Source organism: Grampus griseus (assembly GCF_964374135.1).
Source record: "Grampus griseus genome assembly, chromosome: 1".
Lineage (NCBI taxonomy): Eukaryota > Metazoa > Chordata > Mammalia > Artiodactyla > Delphinidae > Grampus > Grampus griseus.
In genome coordinates, this window is record NC_139017.1 from 95,128,372 (window position 1) to 95,147,806 (window position 19,435).

At 43.0% G+C, this 19,435-nt stretch overlaps 1 protein-coding gene across 3 annotated transcripts in view; it reads right to left on the reverse strand.

Moving 5' to 3' along the window:
• CDC14A (cell division cycle 14A) overlaps positions 1 to 17,667 on the reverse strand; it is a gene marked incomplete at both ends in the record, with an annotated part of 163,767 nt that extends 146,100 nt beyond the window's left edge. For all 3 annotated transcript variants that reach the window (XM_082669730.1, XM_082669729.1, XM_082669728.1), the window contains 2 exons: positions 16,735 to 16,825; positions 17,619 to 17,667. In XM_082669730.1, the coding sequence (XP_082525856.1) occupies positions 16,735 to 16,825; positions 17,619 to 17,667 (140 nt within the window). The remainder of the gene's footprint in view (positions 1 to 16,734; positions 16,826 to 17,618) is intronic.
• Between the last annotated feature and the right edge of the window lie 1,768 nt (positions 17,668 to 19,435).

Below are 19,435 nucleotides of genomic sequence, written 5' to 3' on the forward strand. Positions count from 1 at the left end.
GATCATTTGCTGTCATGAATTAAACGATAACACTACGGAAAACAGATGGCTCCTAACCCAAGACCCAACATCAGTTTTTCCCATCTTCAGCTACCTGCTGGATTTCCCATCTATGGGTCCTTCCATCACCTGGAACTCAACCCATCTTTCCTTCAAATCAGCCCTCCAGGCTGAAAACATTTTGTTTCTCCCAGTTGCTCAGACATGAAACTTCCTATTAATTTAGTTCAAATAAATATTAATTTAGTTATTATATATCAAATAAGCTACTACTCTAAGTCATCCCTTCCTTTTCTATTCCTACTTTAGCAACAAAAGTCCAGATCTTTCTTCATCTCACATCTTTAGTGTTCTAATTCTCTCTCTCCTGCCCAGTCAACCTATATTCCACACTAGAAATTAATCTTTATAAAATCTCACTTCTCACATATCCTCTCACTGTTCAAAAATGTTTAATGGCTCTTTACTCCCTTCAGAATAATTCCTTGGCTCAGAAATCAAAGCCCTAACCATCACAGCCCTAGCTTCCAGGCTGATCTCTCCTAATAGTTCCCATATGGAATCTTCATTCCAACAAATATGTCCATTCCTCATTCTCGAATACTCCATGCATATTCTTAATCCAAGCCGCTGCTCAGATTGGTCTCCTTGCCTGGAATGCTCTCCTTTTCTCTTTCTACTACCCTCTAGTTTCCTCAAAATCCAGTTCAAGTCCTACCTCCTGCACTCACCCTAAGAGAAAACTAACCACCCTTCTCTCAAAGTTCCCAAAACTTACCATCTGAGCCACTGTTTTGGCCCACGACACATACCATCACATACTATGAATTATCCTTTTAAGTGAAGATCCTACCTGGCCAACTACAGTGTAAGCTTCCCACTCAGGGACTGGACATCTTGAGAATGTCCTGCTCATAATAAACTTCAACAAATAAGTCTTCATTATGACTATTTTGCTCATTAATGCCCAAATTCAATTTAGCCTAGACTATAAATTTACTAAATATCAACACGTTTCCAAAAAAAGCATCCCCAAAAGACATTTAATTTTTTAAATAAAAATTAGGATTTAATTTTTTCTGCTACCCAAATTACACTACCATAGATATGTCATTACAAATCTGCCAAAAGCTTCTTGCCTTACTTAAGAATACTATACTTGGGCTTCCCTGGTGACACAGTGGTTGAGAGTACGCCTGCCGATGCAGGGGACAGGGTTCGTGCCCCGGTCCGGGAGGATCCCACATGCCGCGGAGCAGCTGGGCCCGTGAGCCATGGCCTCTGAGCCTGCGCATCCGGAGCCTGTGCTCCGCGACGGGAGAGGCCACAACAGTGAGAGGCCCGCATACCGCAAAAAAAAAAAAAAAAAAAGAATACTATACTTGTATATTTTATCCATCTTAAACAAGTAGACAATATTTTGGCCCTTATATTCAAGGTAACATGAAAATTAGCCGTTCCTGCACACAGGTTTCATGAGAGTAAGAGTAGACTTGCCAAAAAAGGAAACCTGCAAGAATTTGAAATTAAAAGTTCTTCTATTTCTAGTCCCCAGTGTGATGCTGTGCTCTAAGTATAAAAAAAATACCCATGGGGCTTCCCTGGTGGCGCAGTGGTTGAGAGTCCGCCTGCGGATGCACGGGACACGGGTTCGTGCCCCGGTCCGCGAAGATTCCACGTGCCACGGAGCGGCTGGGCCCGTGAGCCATGGCCGCTGAGCCTGCGCGTCCGGAGCCTGCTCCGCAACAGGAGAGGCCACAACAGCGAGAGGCCACAACAGTGAGAGGCCCGCGTACAGCAAGAAAAAAAAAAAAATACCCATGAATCCAAAATGAACTATGCCTACAACAATTACTGACCAGTTCAAACCCTGTCGACAAGAATCCACTCAAAAGAACCAAAATGAAAAGACTGTACAAATAAGTATGTACCAGCACTGATTAAGGCAGCCTTGTTTCTATCACAGAGATTTCCTTATCTTTGGGTTATTGTAAGCAAAACTCAACTAATATATCTTATTTTGCTACTTGAACATGAATTTTTTTTTTTTTTTTTTTTTTTTTTTGCGGTACACGGGCCTCTCACTGTTGTGGCCTCTCCTGTTGCGGAGCACAGGCTCTGGACGCGCAGGCTCAGCGGCCATGGCTCACGGGCCCAGCCGCTCCGTGGCATGTGGGATCTTCCCAGACCAGGGCACGAACTCGTGTCCCCTGCATCGGCAGGTGGACTCTCAACCACTGCGCCACCAGGGAAGCCCTGAACATGAATATTGAGACATAGGACTTTAAGGTAAATCTGGAATTTTTAGTTAAGATTATTTCAGCTTTCTTAACTCACTGTGAACAAATTTTAGGAAAGCATATAGAATGCAGGTCATCTAATTCCAGTTTCATACTAACCATTATAAGCCGACTTCAATTCCAGACTCAAAGCTATTCCTAACAATAGAGCCAGCTTAGCCACACGTACTTTTGGAAGCAACATGGTTAATGAACACACCTATTTCACCAAACAACATGAAAATAAATTGGTATACTCCAACAGCACAGGAAAAAGTAAATCAAATACAAACCTCGTCCTTAAGTTGATCTGCACTCTCCAATATGGCAGCCACTAGCCACACGTGGCTATGTAAATTTAAATTAATTGAAGTTAAATAAATTAAAAATTTAGTTCTCCCATCATATTAGCCCATTTCAAGAGTTCAAAAGCCACATGCGGCTAATGGCTACCAAGATGTACAATACAGATATATAACATTTCCATCACTGCAGAAAATGTTATGTGCTGATAGACAACACTGATCAAGATTTTAAAAAAAAGAAAGAAACAAAAAATAACAAACAACTAGAGAAATATAAATAAATAACTTATTTAAAATAACTAGAGAAATAATGAAGCACCATGAGTGAGGTATAGATGAAATGTTTAAGGACAATGTCCTTTCCTTTCAGGGGCCCACATTTTTTCCCAACAGTGAGATTAGGCTCTGGTAATTCTTGTCCCTTCCTGTTCAAGGGGGTCATAGTTCCAGAAAGCCAGTTTGGGACCTAGGACAGGAGAGGGTGGAAAAATAGAAGAGGACCTAGTCCCCACTACCCTTCACAGTCCCTCAAAGAGACAGTTAGCTCAGAGCATCAGATAGCTACAATGAAAGATGTATACCTCTATCTTGACCACAGCCCCAGGCTAAGGGTAGAAGAAAAACAAGCAATCTTAACCTAGAAGGTTTCTAACCTCACAATACCTTGAAGCTCAATGAGCCAGCGTTTATATCCTACAAAAGGAGGGATGGCTTTCAAGTCACACTAAGAAATTCAGTCAAAAATTTTGCACAGCCAAGAGCAATTTAGAACATGTCTTCAAAAGTCAGAATTGTCACAGACAAATATAAAGCCAACAAACTCTATCTTAAGGTCATTTTATATATCCTTTCCTTACAGTGCTTACAGTTCTAAAAATATATATGTATTTATAATATAGTTTTATATACATATAATTTTCTAACAAGCTAAATACATTTCTGAAAATGTCAAGAGCATTGAAGAAAAAATGGTCACAGCTGCTCACACCATGCTAGGTTATCACTGACTTAGATATAATAAAATGCCATGAACAGAGAAGACACCTTCCAACAACATGCCTCTTTGTAAGAAACTTCCTCACCAGAGGTGGGGAAAATGGAAACACATTTACAGGCCAGACCATTAGCTAGAGGGAAATGTTAAAATACAAAAATCAACTGATAACAATTGAAATAACTCAAATATGCTAAAAGGTATAAAATATGTACTTGAGCAACTTGGAACCAAGGTAGGAGAATAAAAGAATTGGGCTCAGGGCAGAAGAGGAGAACTGGAAAGTCATCAACCTGGGGACAGTGAAAATGGAGAGGAGAAATGGCAGAGATAAGCCGTGTAGAGACACAATAAAGAAACCCGAGGGCTGAGTGGGCTCCTAAACCTGAGGTTAATGATACATGATAGTGTCTTCTCCATTGTGGCAATTCCCAGGAAGAGGCCTCCAGAGCCACAGTCAAGCAAGGGCCCCCGCTTTTTCTAGGGTCGGGGGGAAACTCGTCTCATTTGGACAAGGAAAACCATGGATATATTATTTTATTATTGCAGAGTACCCTGAGCTTCCCCTCTAAATGAATGCACGAATGAACAAATGAATAAGTATCCCTTATGTATATATAAATTTCCCCTTGTAAGGTTGGTAAATTATGGGTCAATACCTAGAATGAAACTCATGAATTAAGTGAAAAACAGTCAATCTGTCTTTTTTATTCAGTAAGTGTAAATAGCTAAAATCAAATTCTTCCCTGTTTTGATAGGAAAGAAATGAAAAGAATTGGAGTCCTGCAAGTGGGGAGGGAAGGAAAGATAGGGTTATCTTCTGGGGAGAATGAAGAAATGGGACCAGAGCAAATGTTTACCAGGGTCACCCACTACCCACAGAATTTAAGGGAAATAGAACTTGGGCCTAGAAGCCTTTCTGTTATACCCTACATGTCTAGCTCTTCTCACGAGATTTATGAAGTTTATGATGTATCATTCTTTTGTGTTTGGTTTTTCTAACAAACTCTAATTTAAGTGGGTCCATTCCTAGAGGAATCATTATTTAAAGCACAGTTGTACCTTATTCTATATACCAGAAGTTTCCTCTGAAAACTGTCAACTCCTCAGCAAAAAGATAAACTATATTCCAAGCAATACTCACTGAACAAAATTTATGACCACCTACTCTGAGCAAGGCACTACAAGTTAACATAATAATCAAAGAGTGCTGACAATACAAAAAAAAATATGAAAAAATTCTGTAAGATCATTATAACGCATGCCAACTCTTCAAACTTTTTACCAGCACTGCTGACATGTTTCGTCTATTCATTCATTCACTCACTCACTCAAATATTACTGAAAACCTTCTGACTACCAGTCCCCACCCATAAGGAGCTCACCACCCAAAGATAGACAAGTAAACATAATTACCATTGATAAATGCTAAGATAGCAGTATCCTCCAAAGCACAGTGAGATGTGTGTGTATGTGTGTGTATGTACATATGTGCAAAATTTTGGTGAAATTAATCAGCACTGATCTCTGGGCTATACACTTCACCTAATATTTTCCCTATCACTAAAATATTATCAGCACCCCTCCAGTCTGATGATAAAGATCCTGTACATGGCTGAAACTCACAATGATCACATTTCAAAAAGGTCTCAAATGCTCAGCAAACATTAATCTAAGATCAAAGTACAAGTCTGAGTTTTTGCTCAAGTATAACAAACCACAGTCACATTGATGCTTACCTCCTAGGGAAGAGAGGCTAGACATCTAAGAAGCTTCCCGCTCCACATCAGTCACCTAGAGACTGATGGAAAACTAAAGACCATTGGGAAGCAAGGGGTTCGTGTCTCAACTTGATCCCTCAAAGTCCCTGGGCTGATGCCTTAGCCTCTCTGGGACTCCACATCCTCATCTATCAATAAAAATGCTGAATTAGATGGCTTCCAAAGTTCTTTCCAGCTATTATATTATATTATATTATCCTATCATATCACATTCCTAGCCTTTATATATGACTATTATATATATTATATATTATATAGTGTGTATATATATTACACATATTATATATATTATATGTAATATAATATAATAATATATTGTAGTATATAATATATAATATATAATATTGTATATATATTATATATATTGTAGTGTGTGTGTGTATATATATATATATATATATATATAAATAAAATAGTCTAGATTGTCTATGACTCTAGTTGTCCATACTAGACAAACCATTCAACAGTTCAAATGTCTCTCAAGGGCTGCTCGCCCTGTCTGATGCACTCTGCCCTCTCAGTGTGTTGGGTCTAGGTACAGAAGGCATTTTCCTCAGTGTCTCCTCAGAGAATAGAAAGATCCTCACAGCTTTCTTCCTTATATTCACTATGCTTTCTACATAGCCAGAAAACAAAGCCACAGTCCAGAGAGCGGCTTCATAAGGTAGGAACCTTCACATCAGTACTATTTACTTACCTACGTAAGGTAAGTAAATACCTTACCTTACGTAGGTAAGTAAATTTGTTGAGATCACAAAGGAAGGAGAGGATCCCAATATCAACTCTCACGCCTGCCCTTTGGTACATTATCTAGGTTTTTAGGAAAGTCCAGGTACACAACTGGGAATATGAGGAACCCTTCTCCACTCACCACCTTATTAACCTGGGGCAAGTAGCAGGGCCACCTAAGCCTTCAGCTGCTGCTTCTGTAAAATGGGTTGCTGCTTTGCCTTAAAGCCAAAAGACAGACTAAATGATATCAAGGAACCTTCAGCACCAGGGTCTGTAATGCTGTAACTTCCCTCTTTGGAGCAGGTCAATTAATTAAAAACCCCACTGACTCTCAAACTAAGGTAAACAAAAGAAGACTTTTTCAGGAATGCACTGGCAAGATTAAAATTCACTCCCACAGAAACACTCTCAAGCAGTGGAAATTAACCCCTTTGTTTAATGGCAGGTATTGAAGGCAAGAGGGCCATGCAGACAGTATGCATGTGACTTTGGTAAAAAACAGAATGGGGACTGATCCCCTTTACACAAAAGACTAACCTTCCTCACATGTCATAAAGCAAGTGAGGTCCTGAAAAGGAAAATAATTACTCTAAAACCCAGCAATGATCACATTACCTCTCTAAGCTCTTGGAAATAAAACCAAAACCCTCAAACTTGTCTGTGAGGCCCAGGGTGATGCAGCCCCTACCTATCTCTCTTTGGGGCCTCATTTTGCACCATTTCCCCCATTTTAGTACTAGCAAGCTCCAACCAAGCTGTTTCTTTTAATTCTTGCCTCAGGCCCTTGGCACTTTACCCTCCCTGGCCTAATTAACACCCACTTATCCTCTAGGTCTCAGCTCCAGTCACACTTCCTCAGTGAATTCTTCTCTGATCCCTCCCCCACCTCTACCTCCACCTCCGTTGTCACCCCACTTCACACACATACACACACGCACGCGCCCACGCACACGCACCCCTTCACCCTGCAGGCCACTTTTCGTTGTTATGTGCTTCCAAAACCACAGGTCTTTCCTTCAGAGAACTTACAAAACAGTCCTATGTCTCAGTATTTGATTAATGGCCTCCCAAAGCCTCACTGGACTATAAACTCGATGAGAACAGGGTTGGGTTAAAATTTGATCATTAATGTCTCCCTAGGACCTGGCACAGAGATGACTGAGTAAATGAATGAAAGATTGACGTGGTTGGTTCATCTGCAAAAATACCGCCTTCTTCCATTTAATCCTAAACTATACACCAGGTCAAATCTGGGGAAAGATATCCGACATCACATTTTACTAGCTTTGGGTACAAAATTGAACTAAGTAGACAAAATTGACAAAAATAACCTAAAAAGGAAAGGGCAGTGAGGGGGATGGAGAATGGCGAGGTCATCCACCTCTCTAGAGCAGGGAAAGGTTGGGAGCACCCATCTCCACAGTCTCCCCCCGACCCGGCCTGCATGTTTATTACTGGCTTGCTCCCAATGTGACCTCCTCCAGAAGTAACCCCCAATCTAAAAAGACTCACCCCAACTAAGCACCATCCCAACTCCTTTTTTGCTTAGCAGCCCCTTCAATTCTATCTGAGAGTTTTGCCAAGTTAAAATCATTCTAAACCTTTACTTTTGGGTTTTCTAGAGCTGTAGGCAATCTGCTATAGGCCATATAAAATAAAACACATTTGACACTAGTTAAAGCATCTGGCAGAACATGAAAGACGCTATTTTCAAGCCCACTATTCACAGCTCCCTAGAAAAGACCTTTTAACCCTTTTCTTTATCACACACTTAGAAAAAAATACAATGTTTTTAGCATTTCAGATTAATTCAGCTGCAGACGATCACTAATTTGACTACCAGGACTAATGTAAATGCTGCATATATTCCACACTCTCTTAAAAGGACGATAAATGTATAGAATAAGAAATCAGTTATACAAGGATCCCCAACTCAGAAATCTCAATCTGGAATATAAGTGAGAATCACAAGTAAGCCAAAAAACAAAGTCACATTGCTTTTTCTAAAGCCTGTCACAAACCCATGCCCTTTAGCAATGTCTATAAAACACTCTCAGACTCGCTTGGAGTCTATTTAGCCTTATTTTGTATAAAATGTGATATCTAGTTCCTATGCCCATAGTATATTAGACTCATCAGACAGATCATAGGCAGAAGGCAGCTATTGGCAGCTGGTACATTGATAATAATGTCAAAAGCTAACCCAACAGTATGCAACACCTAGAAAGTACTCATGGTAGTCATCATCAAAAACTGACTGAATAAATTAAAACCACTAAAAGACAAAAGACATTTAGCAAGCAGGCACCATCTGCTACATAAGCAGAGATCCCTTTATTCCTTAGGAGCTCCTAAAACTATCCCTGAATTACAGTGAAACTATACAACCAATGTATTCATAATAATAGAGTCTGAGTATTACAGAAAAAAAAGCAAATCATAATCAGTAAATTCTTTAACAAGGCAAAAATGTACATTCATTTTAGGAAGGTTTCCATAAATTACAAAACTGCTTTGATATTTTAAGATGTGATTTTCTAACTCTTTGTAGAAGCTGCCCCAGTGAAATGCCACATTCTCAGACAAGATAAATGCATTACAAGAGTATATCCATCAAGGAGAGCAAATCTGAAATAAACCATCTTTTCCGGTTCTCAAAAGAAAATTAAATTTTATAAGAAAAGAAGAAGTCCAAACTAGCAAATTCTCTAATTTGTCAATAGGACGTGACCGTCTTTAAGACCAAAATATTAAACTAATAAATTAATAAATGAAACATTTTATTCAAAAACTCTAGTTCACACAAACTATTTTCCATAAAGGAATTCTCTATCAATCACAAGTAATCGTGATCCTTTATCAGATGTTTCCAAGCTGTCGAGGACCAGGACTGTTACATCCTTTAATAAATACGGCAATATATTTGATGGTTCTCATTCAACATCTGATTCTTTGGTGGTCCTGGAAATATTTAGGTGATTAACAAAACCAACTTTTTTTTTTTTTTCTTTGTGGTATGCGGGCCTCTCACTGTTGTGGCCTCTCCCTTTGCGGGGCACAGGCTCCGGATGCGCAGGCCCAGCCGCCATGGCTCACAGGCCTAGCCGCTCCGCGGCATGTGGTATCTTCCCGGACCGGGGCACGAACCCGTGTCCCCTGCATCGGCAGGCGGACTCTCAACCACTGCGCCACCAGGGAAGCCCAAAACCAACTTTTTAAATGTAAAAAAATTTTTTAAAGAAACAATGAATTCCACGCTTAAGCCCAACTCAAATCAGTGAGCCAGAAAGGAACTTGAGATCAGCTGTCCCACCCACCTCCCCAGATTTTAAACAAGTAAATATCTAAATATCCAGAGCAGACATTGTCTATTTTCTGCTGAAAGATCACAAAACACAAAGACTCCTCGTCCACTTTCATTATAGACCCCCTTTATAGACCACTTTCATTATAGACCCCCCTTTTTTACCTCTCTTCGCCATCCCCAAAATAAAACAAGGCAACAAAAAAGGCAGCTCTTCCATCTGATTTACAGACATGGCCTACTTTAAGGTGTCCCTTTCTCCCAATCACCCAAGTCAGAAACCTTGAACTTAACCTTCAATTCCCCCACCCCCTCATCTGGTCAGTCCCAAATACAGTCACTCCATCCTCTCTAGCCTCTCCCCCACCGGGCCTTTCTGTTCCCATTGCTACAACCATAAACCAGCCTGGCCACAGACAACAGACACCCCACCTCCCAGCCATGGGAGTATCTGTCCTAAGCAGAGCTCTGCTCCGTCTCCCTGTCATTCATAAACCAGCAGAAGTGAGATCCAAACAGCTTTCCATAGGCCAGTCCCCAACCATGTTTCCAGCCTCCCCTGTGACCTCTCTGCACTGCAAGTATTTTGCCTCACCTGACAGAATCTTGCTATTCCCCAACACTGAAATCTTTCTTTCTTTCCTCCTTCTTCACTCACTCATTCATTCAGCTAAAATTTCTTGTACACCATCTCTATGCCAGGCACTGTGCTGGGTATAGGGATACAGTGGTGAGCAAAAATAGGCAGTACTTGTCCTCACGGAGATCATAAAATTTACTCTTTTGCTCTTACACACCCTTCAAAAGCTAATTCAAATATCATAGCCTTTATATCTCTTCCTTTCTTAGATTTCTAATATGTACATTTACAGCTTTTGTCATATATTGCCTTGCAATGTATTGTTTCCACTTCCTTCTTTACGTATCTGTGTATCCCCAAAGCATTAGCACAGTGCTCTGCACCAAAATCTATCCTATCTAAATGTTAAGTTTTCTCTATTTCCAACCGCTTACAACTTTCTTTTAAATTTTGCTTTTTTCACTTCCCATAAAAATGTGTCGAGTCTTTTTTTCTTTTTCTTTGTTTTTTAAGCACGAAGGTGTATTAAGCTGTGGCTAAGTAAAGGTCATTTAATTTCAGCTTTGGAATGTGTTTATGAACTTACAAATGAGAACATCTGATGTCTTAGGGATCTACTTCAAACACAATAATGAAGCTGCCCTGTGGTGACTTGGCTGACAAAGAACTTGGACGGCAGACAGCTCCTCATTGGACTCTCGTACAGTCTATTCGGATCCCTCTCTCAGGCTGCCCTTTTAAGACAAGCCCTGTCAGTTTTAACCGAGTCCTCAGCACCTCCGTTAAATTTTGCATTTTCACCAGGCTTATCTCAAGCAAACTGAAAGAACTGAGTAACAATTTGTCCTTATGAAGAGCAGAGACTGACTACCCACTGTGAATGCCTAGGAGGTCAAAACAGCACCTATTTAATAAATCAATATCCTGAAAGTAACAGTTGACTCCAGTGGGTCACAGAATTAAGAACTGACCAGTGAATGTATACAGATATGTCTATTTCCTCATCACGTACACAGCATAGTACTCCTGTTTATGTGCACAGGTGTACACATACACAAGCACACGCCTAAAACTCATGCGTTCAAAACAGAGAGTGGAAAAAGTGGCCCTGAACAATACTGGGTTATTTCTGCAAGGTTAGGATGGGAGGAAGGAGAACAGGGGAAGAAAGTAGAAACCTATACCATCTTTTAAAAGCTAAAAAGTTTTCCAAGTTTTTAGGAGAATTCTATACAGAAATCATTACATCTTATGTTACACCAGTTAAGCAGCAAGAACATTTCACCAGACAGCCTGCAAAAAGTTTTCACAGGCTTATAAAAACTGGGCTTTTGTTCTCATCTCTCCTATTAATATATAATGATAATTAGCTCAATTTACTTTCTCTCTCCTTTTTAGGCGGGGCAGTCCACTGAAAGGAGAAAAAGCAAAATTACACCCACAAAAGTGGAGCCGTGGAAAAACATTTTAATTACTATCACACATTCCCAGATACAGCCTGCACACAAATTTGTGCACACAACGTCAGCAGCACATTTACTGCCAAAGCCACCACCACCCAAGTTAGAAGGGCCACGTGAGCCAGGGAGGGGCAAAGCTGTTCTGCACCCTCCCCCCAACCAGGCTCAGGACAACTGGGAACTTGCTGGAAGCATAAGAGCAAGACTTCAGGGCAAATTTACTAGCTCAATGACCTTAAGCTCTACATAACCCTCTCTGAGCCTCAGTTTCCTTATCTATAAAGTGGTGATAATAATAGCACCTAACTCCTAGGGTTGCTCTGAAGATTGAGTTAATGTGTATAAAGGATATAGAACATCGCCTGTCACAGGACTATAAATATCTGTCTATATCATTGCAATTTATAATGAAAGCTAAGGTACCAAATGATGGCCCTAAGGCTCTTATAAGATCACATATCTGTGTACGTATATATGTGCTTAGATGGCATTCAGCTGTCCGTTAAATAAACCTACTTGTTACACATTAAATTTAAAATAAAAACTGAAAAACCAAAAGTGTTTCTTCCTACCTCTATCTAACCTAAATATCCATTCCCACAAGTATTTCCGGGCAAGAGAAGTTTTTCTGTATTTCTCTCAAAGATGTCCTAGGCTCACATTTCAACTCACACCTATGCTACAGGCTACATAAAAGAAATCATTCTTCTATAAATTACTTATCCAAAAATTCCCGGTTGTATTAATATCAGGCTGCTTTAATAAAGTTTAAATGAAAATTGAACATTTTAAAGTATTTAAATCTTCAAGTTAGCTAATTAGTCCTCATTAGAGGCTGCTCATTCTTCCATGCTAAAACATTTGGTGAAATCCTTTGAATCGTTTCAGAAACTGCTTAATATTCAGTCCCCAGAGTATGACCATGAAGGGTTCTCTCCTGCATTTTCAATACCTTTCCTTTGCAAACACAAGGAGAGAAGAAATGAAAATGGACAAGACCTCTACACTCTCCTTTATAGCAAACTGGCTTTCTATGCATAAACATCCAACCCTACACCCATCACCATTAAGAGGGGCACACAAAGGTTATAATAATTAAAATATTTGATTTTGCTAACTTTTGAGCCAAAAAAAATTTGAGCCAAGTTATAAAAAGTAAGCCTCTCTTTAGATTACACGGCCCAATTCCAAAACCAAAGAACTAGCCTTTCTGGAGGGTTGTACATTATTTGCAGCTTAATCACATACAGACAAATCTTTGAAAGGCTCCCTTTTTATGGGGCTACTTTTTTCCCACAAGTGTGTTAGTCTATACGCTGATGTTAATTCTGATCTGTGAAATCATAAACCAAGGACAAATGTATGTTTATTATCAACCACATTTTACTAAAACTGCTCAGGCCTTTATATCAATGTGATAAATTCTGTTTAAAAATCAAGGAGAGGGCTTCCCCGGTGGCGCAGTGGTTGGGAGTCCGCCTGCTGATGCAGGGGACACAGGTTCGTGCCCCGGTCCGGGAAGAACCCACATGCCGCGGAGTAGCTAGGCCCGTGAGCCACGGCCGCTGAACCTGCGCGTCCGGAGCCTGTGCTCCGCAACGGGAGAGGCCACAACAGTGAGACGCCCGCGTACCGCAAAAAAAAAAAAAAAAAAAAATCAAGGAGAAAATTCATACTTTCATTTCTAATAAACAGCCTGACCTCATAAGGCCACTTTGTTAAATTTTCTCCACCAGCTTCTCAGAAGGTTGCCATTTCAATCATAATGCACTAATGTCTCTCCATAGCTAAATAAACATCTGCACAAAACACAGCTGTGTCCAGAATGCCCACAGCCTAATATTTAAAGAGTCTACTTCCTGATTCAAAAATAATAGTTGCATTTCCAGGGTGATAATTTAGTCAGAAAGGCAGTATTTCACTTATACATTCAGCAAATAACTACACAGATACAGGGCTGTACAAGGCCCTGTGTGATTATGCATACTAATATTCCCCTTTCCTTAGAGACATGTACAATCTGATATGATAGTCAAGGTTTTCCTCACCATAAGCCGTCCTCCATAGAAGAACCCAGATATTACTCATCCTTCAGGGGCTTTACAGTCTCTCTCATTCAATACCTCCCTGAAGTGGAGCTGAAGAGACGGATTGCACCACTTCTGTCCCTCTCCCCTTTCTTCTCTCTCCTTCGGCATTTGTCCACCTCTTTGGCTGCTTATTTCCACCTCTTTCCCTTGCTCCTCTCATCCTGGTCATGCCTATGAAATACAGGCCTTGATATTTTTTCTTTCTTCCCAGAAATCACATCATTCTCAAGGCTTTATCATCTCTTTGTGGAAAATTCCCAAATTTAAGGACTTCAAATTTATGTGATATCCAACACTGACGTGCACATCCCTTAAATTCCTTAATTCCAACCTGACCAACACGGAATGCCTGATCTCCCCACTAAAGCCAATTCTTCTGCCCTACTTCTTATTTCAGTCAATGGTCCCAGCAGGTTCACCATGACCCAGGCTGTCTTAAAGACTTCTTTGACCCCTCTTTTTCCTCAGCACCCCACCAACCCACCCACCTGATGTGTTCCCAAGTCACATGGATTCAGAGCCCTTCTTCCCACCACCATTGCCACCAGTCCTAATCTAGACACTTATTTCTCCCCACTGAACATTTCAGAATTTTTCTAGGTGGGCTCTACCTCCTCTCTAATCCATCTTAAGTGACGATAGCATCATATTAATTTTTTTAGAGAGGATATATGTACTCTGGAACCAGAGGGCTTGGTTTTAAATTCCAGGTCTGCTACTTCTTACTTCTGTGACCTTGGGCAAGTTACCTAACCTCTCTGTACCTTACTCTCATCGTTTGCACACTAAGGATGGTAATAGTAGCTGCCTCAAAACTGTTGTGAACATAAAATAAATTAATAGTTATGGGGCACCTAGAACAGCATCTGGCATGCATTTAAATGCTCAATAAATGTTTGCCATTATTTGCAGTTAGCATAGGTCCAGTCATACCCTGGACTGCCCCCAGATCCTCAAGAGAGTCCCATGGCATACCATGCTGCATTCAATCTGCCCAGCTGACCTTTCAGCTTCCTATCACACAGCCCCACTTGAACCTGTACACACACCAGGCAAATCAGAGGTCTTACTATTCCCTGAACACACGCCAGAGCCTCCCTCCTCATCCTCACTGTTCCCACTTCTGGGATCTCTCATCTCATATCTCTGTCCATCCTTCAAGCCAGTCTTAACTCCTTCATGAAGCCTTTTCTGAACCCCTCAACCAGAAGTGCTCCCCAATGCCCATGAATTCCCCCCAGCACAGGGGTTATGTTACTCTATGGCAGTCATCTTTTCTCTCCGTCTCACTGCAGTCCTGTCTTTCTCCCTGCAGGTTTGGAGCTCCTTGAAGGTAACATATGCATCCATCATCCGTGTATTCACTACATCCTCTAGCCCTGTGAAATATGTTGAGGTGACAAAAAAATGGAGGTGTGGGTGATCAGAACCATAGCCACTACTGTGGCATAGTAGTTAGGCACCTCAAATAAAAAGAAATACACACTCTGCCCAGACTGGAGTCCTCATCATAGTTTTGAATGACATCAAAACTCACAATATAAATTGGATGGTCTCTCCAGCAAGTCTTTCTTTACAGGACACCAGAAATACAGTAGAATCAATATAAGAAGAATGTGGTTTGTAGCCCTATCCTAAAATACTAACATTAAAATCACACAAAAAATTTTCCTCATATATTAATAGTAGAATCAAAAAACCACTGAGTACTGACTGTGTTTAGTTGACTAAATGTAATTTTCTGCTAGATCTACCATCTAGCAATCCCAAGAGAAGCAACTTAGACCTCAAGGCCTGGAGCTTGTTCAGTGACATATTAACTTCTGGCACATCACTGAAGAATTAAACATAATGGCATATACACAGTCCCTACCCTCGGACTCATGAGAGGTCCCCAAACCCTACACCCAGAAAAAGAGGGCGACAACAATGCACATTCCCAACAATAGAATGAACACTCCATAAACACTGCTGGCAGTGACATCATCCAGGTACCAGAGGTCAGAGAGCAGGCAGTGCAGTACTCCACGCTATCGAGGAGCAGAGCTGTAATCTGACACCAGGGATTTAGAGCTCTTTGCCCAGCAACTCTGGGCATTCAGGAGCCGCAGCAAAGGGCTCTTTCATTCCCACTTTCACTTCAGCCATTCAAGGAGCATCCTGCTCCCAGCACCACTGAGAGAAATGTCCCGAAGACATCAGTTTCAAGAATCCCTATGATTAAGTGAAATTAAAGAATGTTTTCCCTCAAATAAAAGATATGCTCTTGAAGTCTGAGAATACTCTCACTCTTCCAATACCTGGTGGTACCCACAAATCCTTTGGCAGAACTGCCAAAATCCCTCTTAACATGACAAGTCCTAGGAAGCTTACTAAGTAACTATGGTTCATTTAACTATGTTCATTTAATTGCACGTTTGGTTAAGAAAACAAGGAAGTAAAATTAAATGTTTGTTAGAATATGCTGGACAACTCTGAAACACTAGCTCTTTTAATAAAAGGACATAATTATGTCAACTCAGCCTTCTTATTCCTTATTATATGTTGCTTTTATTAAGTAGAGATTTATCTCTCTTTAAGTTTTTACTATACTATACGATATCTTTTTCCTGTAGATCAATGGTCTTTCACAGAAAACAGTTCCCTACTTGTATCTTACACTCTCAAATCCTAATCCCACAGAGGCAGAGTAAACAAAGAATGTAAATTAGCACTCCTATACCACTTCCTCAAAGGCAAAAATAATAATACTGTGAAGCTTGGGGCACCCAAATAAAATAACTCAATAATTTACCACACAGATAAACTCAATACACACACTGCCCTGTACTCTGTAGGTGCTCCAATAAATACTCCATGAACTGATTCACAGGCCTGCTACAGAATCTGGCAAGGACAGAGGGTGCGTCTCCCTGGTCCTGCTCTGGGGAGTGTTAGGAATCTACGGTTGCAGTTTATTGCGGTGGTAGGAAGAACTAATATAGATAGAGGTCTAAAAGAAATGAGGTGACGATAGGTTCAAATTATGTTAACTTTCCCTGCACCTCTCCCCAAGCATCTGAGCCTAAAGAAATTGGATTTGTTGCTTGCACCACGGGGGGAAGGTGAATAAAACTGCCATAAAGGTGCACTGCATTTCCTCACCAAAGAGCCAACAAACTAAATGGTTGAGAAAAAAAAGAAAAAAAGAAAGAAAGAAAGAAACTTACTTTTCATAGACCAGCTCCTCATCGATGGAGAAATAGTGGGTATTTACTGTGCTTTTTGGTCTATTCCTTAAAGTAGCAAAATATAACCGATCTGAAAGACAAGTTTAAAAGACAGGAGAAAACATATGAGAAGTAGGGAAGCTGGGGGCAGGGGGGGTTGCTAATGCAACAAGATCAAAATAACAACCGCCACCCATTATTTAAAGACCCCATTAACACATGGAATTCTTGCAGAGCCCTGATCTCTCCCACAAAGCGACAGAGATCCAAGAGCATACCAGTTAGAGAAGCGAGAAGAGGGCCCGACTGAGAACTCAGCGGTGGGCAGAGCTCCCATATCCCCCTTGTTCAGGCCAGCGGGAGCAGGTAGAAGCTGAGGGTACCCGTAGCACTGGAGATGCAAGTTTGGTTCAGAAATGTCCAGACCTCAGCAGCTGCGGAAGGGGAAGGGAGAGGCCAGAGGCGAGCCTCTCCCCTGCAGCTCCGGAGACTTCAAGAAGAGGAAGGGAGGAGAGACGGGGTTTGTGTCTGGAGATGTCCCGAAAACCGAGTCCAGCAGTAGAAGGATAAAGGCAACCGAAAGGATCCGCACGAGCCGCTGCATGCAGGAGCCCGGGAGAGGCCGGCGCCGTCCCATTATCGGGCGGGGAGGCCTTCCGAGCGCGCTGCAGAGGGAACGAGGGACGCAAGAAAGACAGAGAAGCCGGAAGCAGGGGGTCCTCGGGGAGAGGATAGCACCGAGAGGGGACGAGAGCCCGCGCAGCGACCGCAATACGCTGGGGGCCCAGGAAGAAGCCGGAGACAGTGGTTGGGACGTTGGGGCGAGAAGTGAAAAGAGTTGGGGGCGACGGAGGGTTGGAGGATGCGGGGCGGCTGCTCCTCACCTTTCATGAACTCGCAAGCCCCGATTAGTTCCCCTGACTCCGCTGCCATCTTAAGCGAGATACGCACGGGGGAGGGCTGGGTCCTGGCCAGCTGAGGTCACCCGCCCCCGGGGGCTTCCCCACTGCCCAGGAGCCGGGAAGCTTGCTGTCCCGAACACCAAGCCCGCCCGAGAGAGGCAGCAGGCGCCGAGGGCGGAGGCGGCTGGGGGGTCAGCGCGCAGGGCGCCCCGGGGACATTCCGTGGGGAACCCGAGCACCCTCCGAGCGGGGCGCACACGCCCCGGTCTGTGGCCACTCCGCTTCGGACCCGGCTGCTGCCGCTGCTCCGCCGCCGCCGCCGCGCCTGGGAAACGCAGACCAGCTCTCACGGCCGGGCAAAGTCTTCCCCCGGCTCCCAAAGGGATCATGGAGGAGGAGACTTCTGGCCCCGCTCGCGCCCGTGGCTACTCGTGCGGCAGCGGGCAGGACTCTGGTGCCCGCCGGCTGGCAGCAGCTGCTCCGGCTCCTCCTTCGCCACCTTCTTTCAGCAGCAACTCTTCCTCCTCCTCCTGTCCCTGGGTCCGCCCCCAGACCTTCTTCCCCGCCCTCCTTCAGCCCCCTCCACTTTCACGGCTCCGCGGCCATCCCTTAAAGGGACAGCGCCGCTCCTTTCTCCGCGCCCGCACCGCGCCCCAGTTACCAAGCGCCCCGCGGATCACTAAGAGCCGGTTGCTAAGGCTTTGTTGTCGTCCACCAATTGCTGTACAGGAAACGCGGTCCCGGGCCCTGAGGAGCCGGGCGGGGCCTCCAGACCAGAAAGTTATGAATGAAACGGTGGAGTTGGGAGTGGTCCCGGAGGGCACTGAAGCGGCTTCGCAGGCAAGAATGAGCCCGCGCCCCTCCGTTTTCTGCACGCACTTGTCTTCTTCCTATTCCAGATTTTTCGTCTGTCTCTCTCATTCTCTACCTCTCTCTCCCCACTCACCCTTGTTCTTCTAAACTCTTGCATGCGCGCGTGGACACACACACACACACACACACACTCTTAAAGCTCTCACAACTCCGTGCCCCACCTTACCTATAGCTAATCTTTCAACCAACCCCCATCCTCACCACTGACAGACCTCTATCTTTACTAAAAAAAAGAAGCCCTACCTCCTAGCTCAGAAGAACACCTACTGGTTTCCTCTACACATATTGGACTCTGAATTAACTTGTGCTTTGTTCTCACTGGGTAAAAGGTTCCCAGCCGGTTCCCCACGTCCTCTCATTTGGGTCGCCGCTGTGGGCGCAAAATCATCACAAATACCTAACCTTTATGTGGCTCTGGTCCTGGAGGGGGGCGGGGCGGAGGAGCGAGGCCAGCCGGGGGGCAGGGGAGGGAATAGGGGAGAGGGAAGAGGGCCACTTGTCCACGGGGAAAATTATCACAAAAGAATATCTTTACACAGTCTTAGCTGAAGCGCTGCAGAGAGTGGCTCATCTCAAAGAAGCCCTTGACTTGTTTCTGTGAGGCTTCTCGTACAGCTCGAACAACTTTAAAGCAGGGTGTCCTACCGGTGTGCCTAATTAGAGAGCAGTCCCTTCCATATGAAAATGGCGCTACAGACCCATCACCGGAAGAGCATGCGCTCTGAGTGGTTTCTCCAGAAACAGACAGGGATTTGTGCCAGCCTTCGGTTTCGCAGTCGTTTGTTTACCTCTTGGAGAAAGGGGGCGCGCAAGAGAAAGAGTCCACTGACTTTGAAGGACCGCTCTGAGGTCAGCAAGTAAAGCTCAATCTCTTGGTCTCAACCCATTAGCTTTGCTGGCTCTCCAAAAAGCTAAAGAGCCCACAG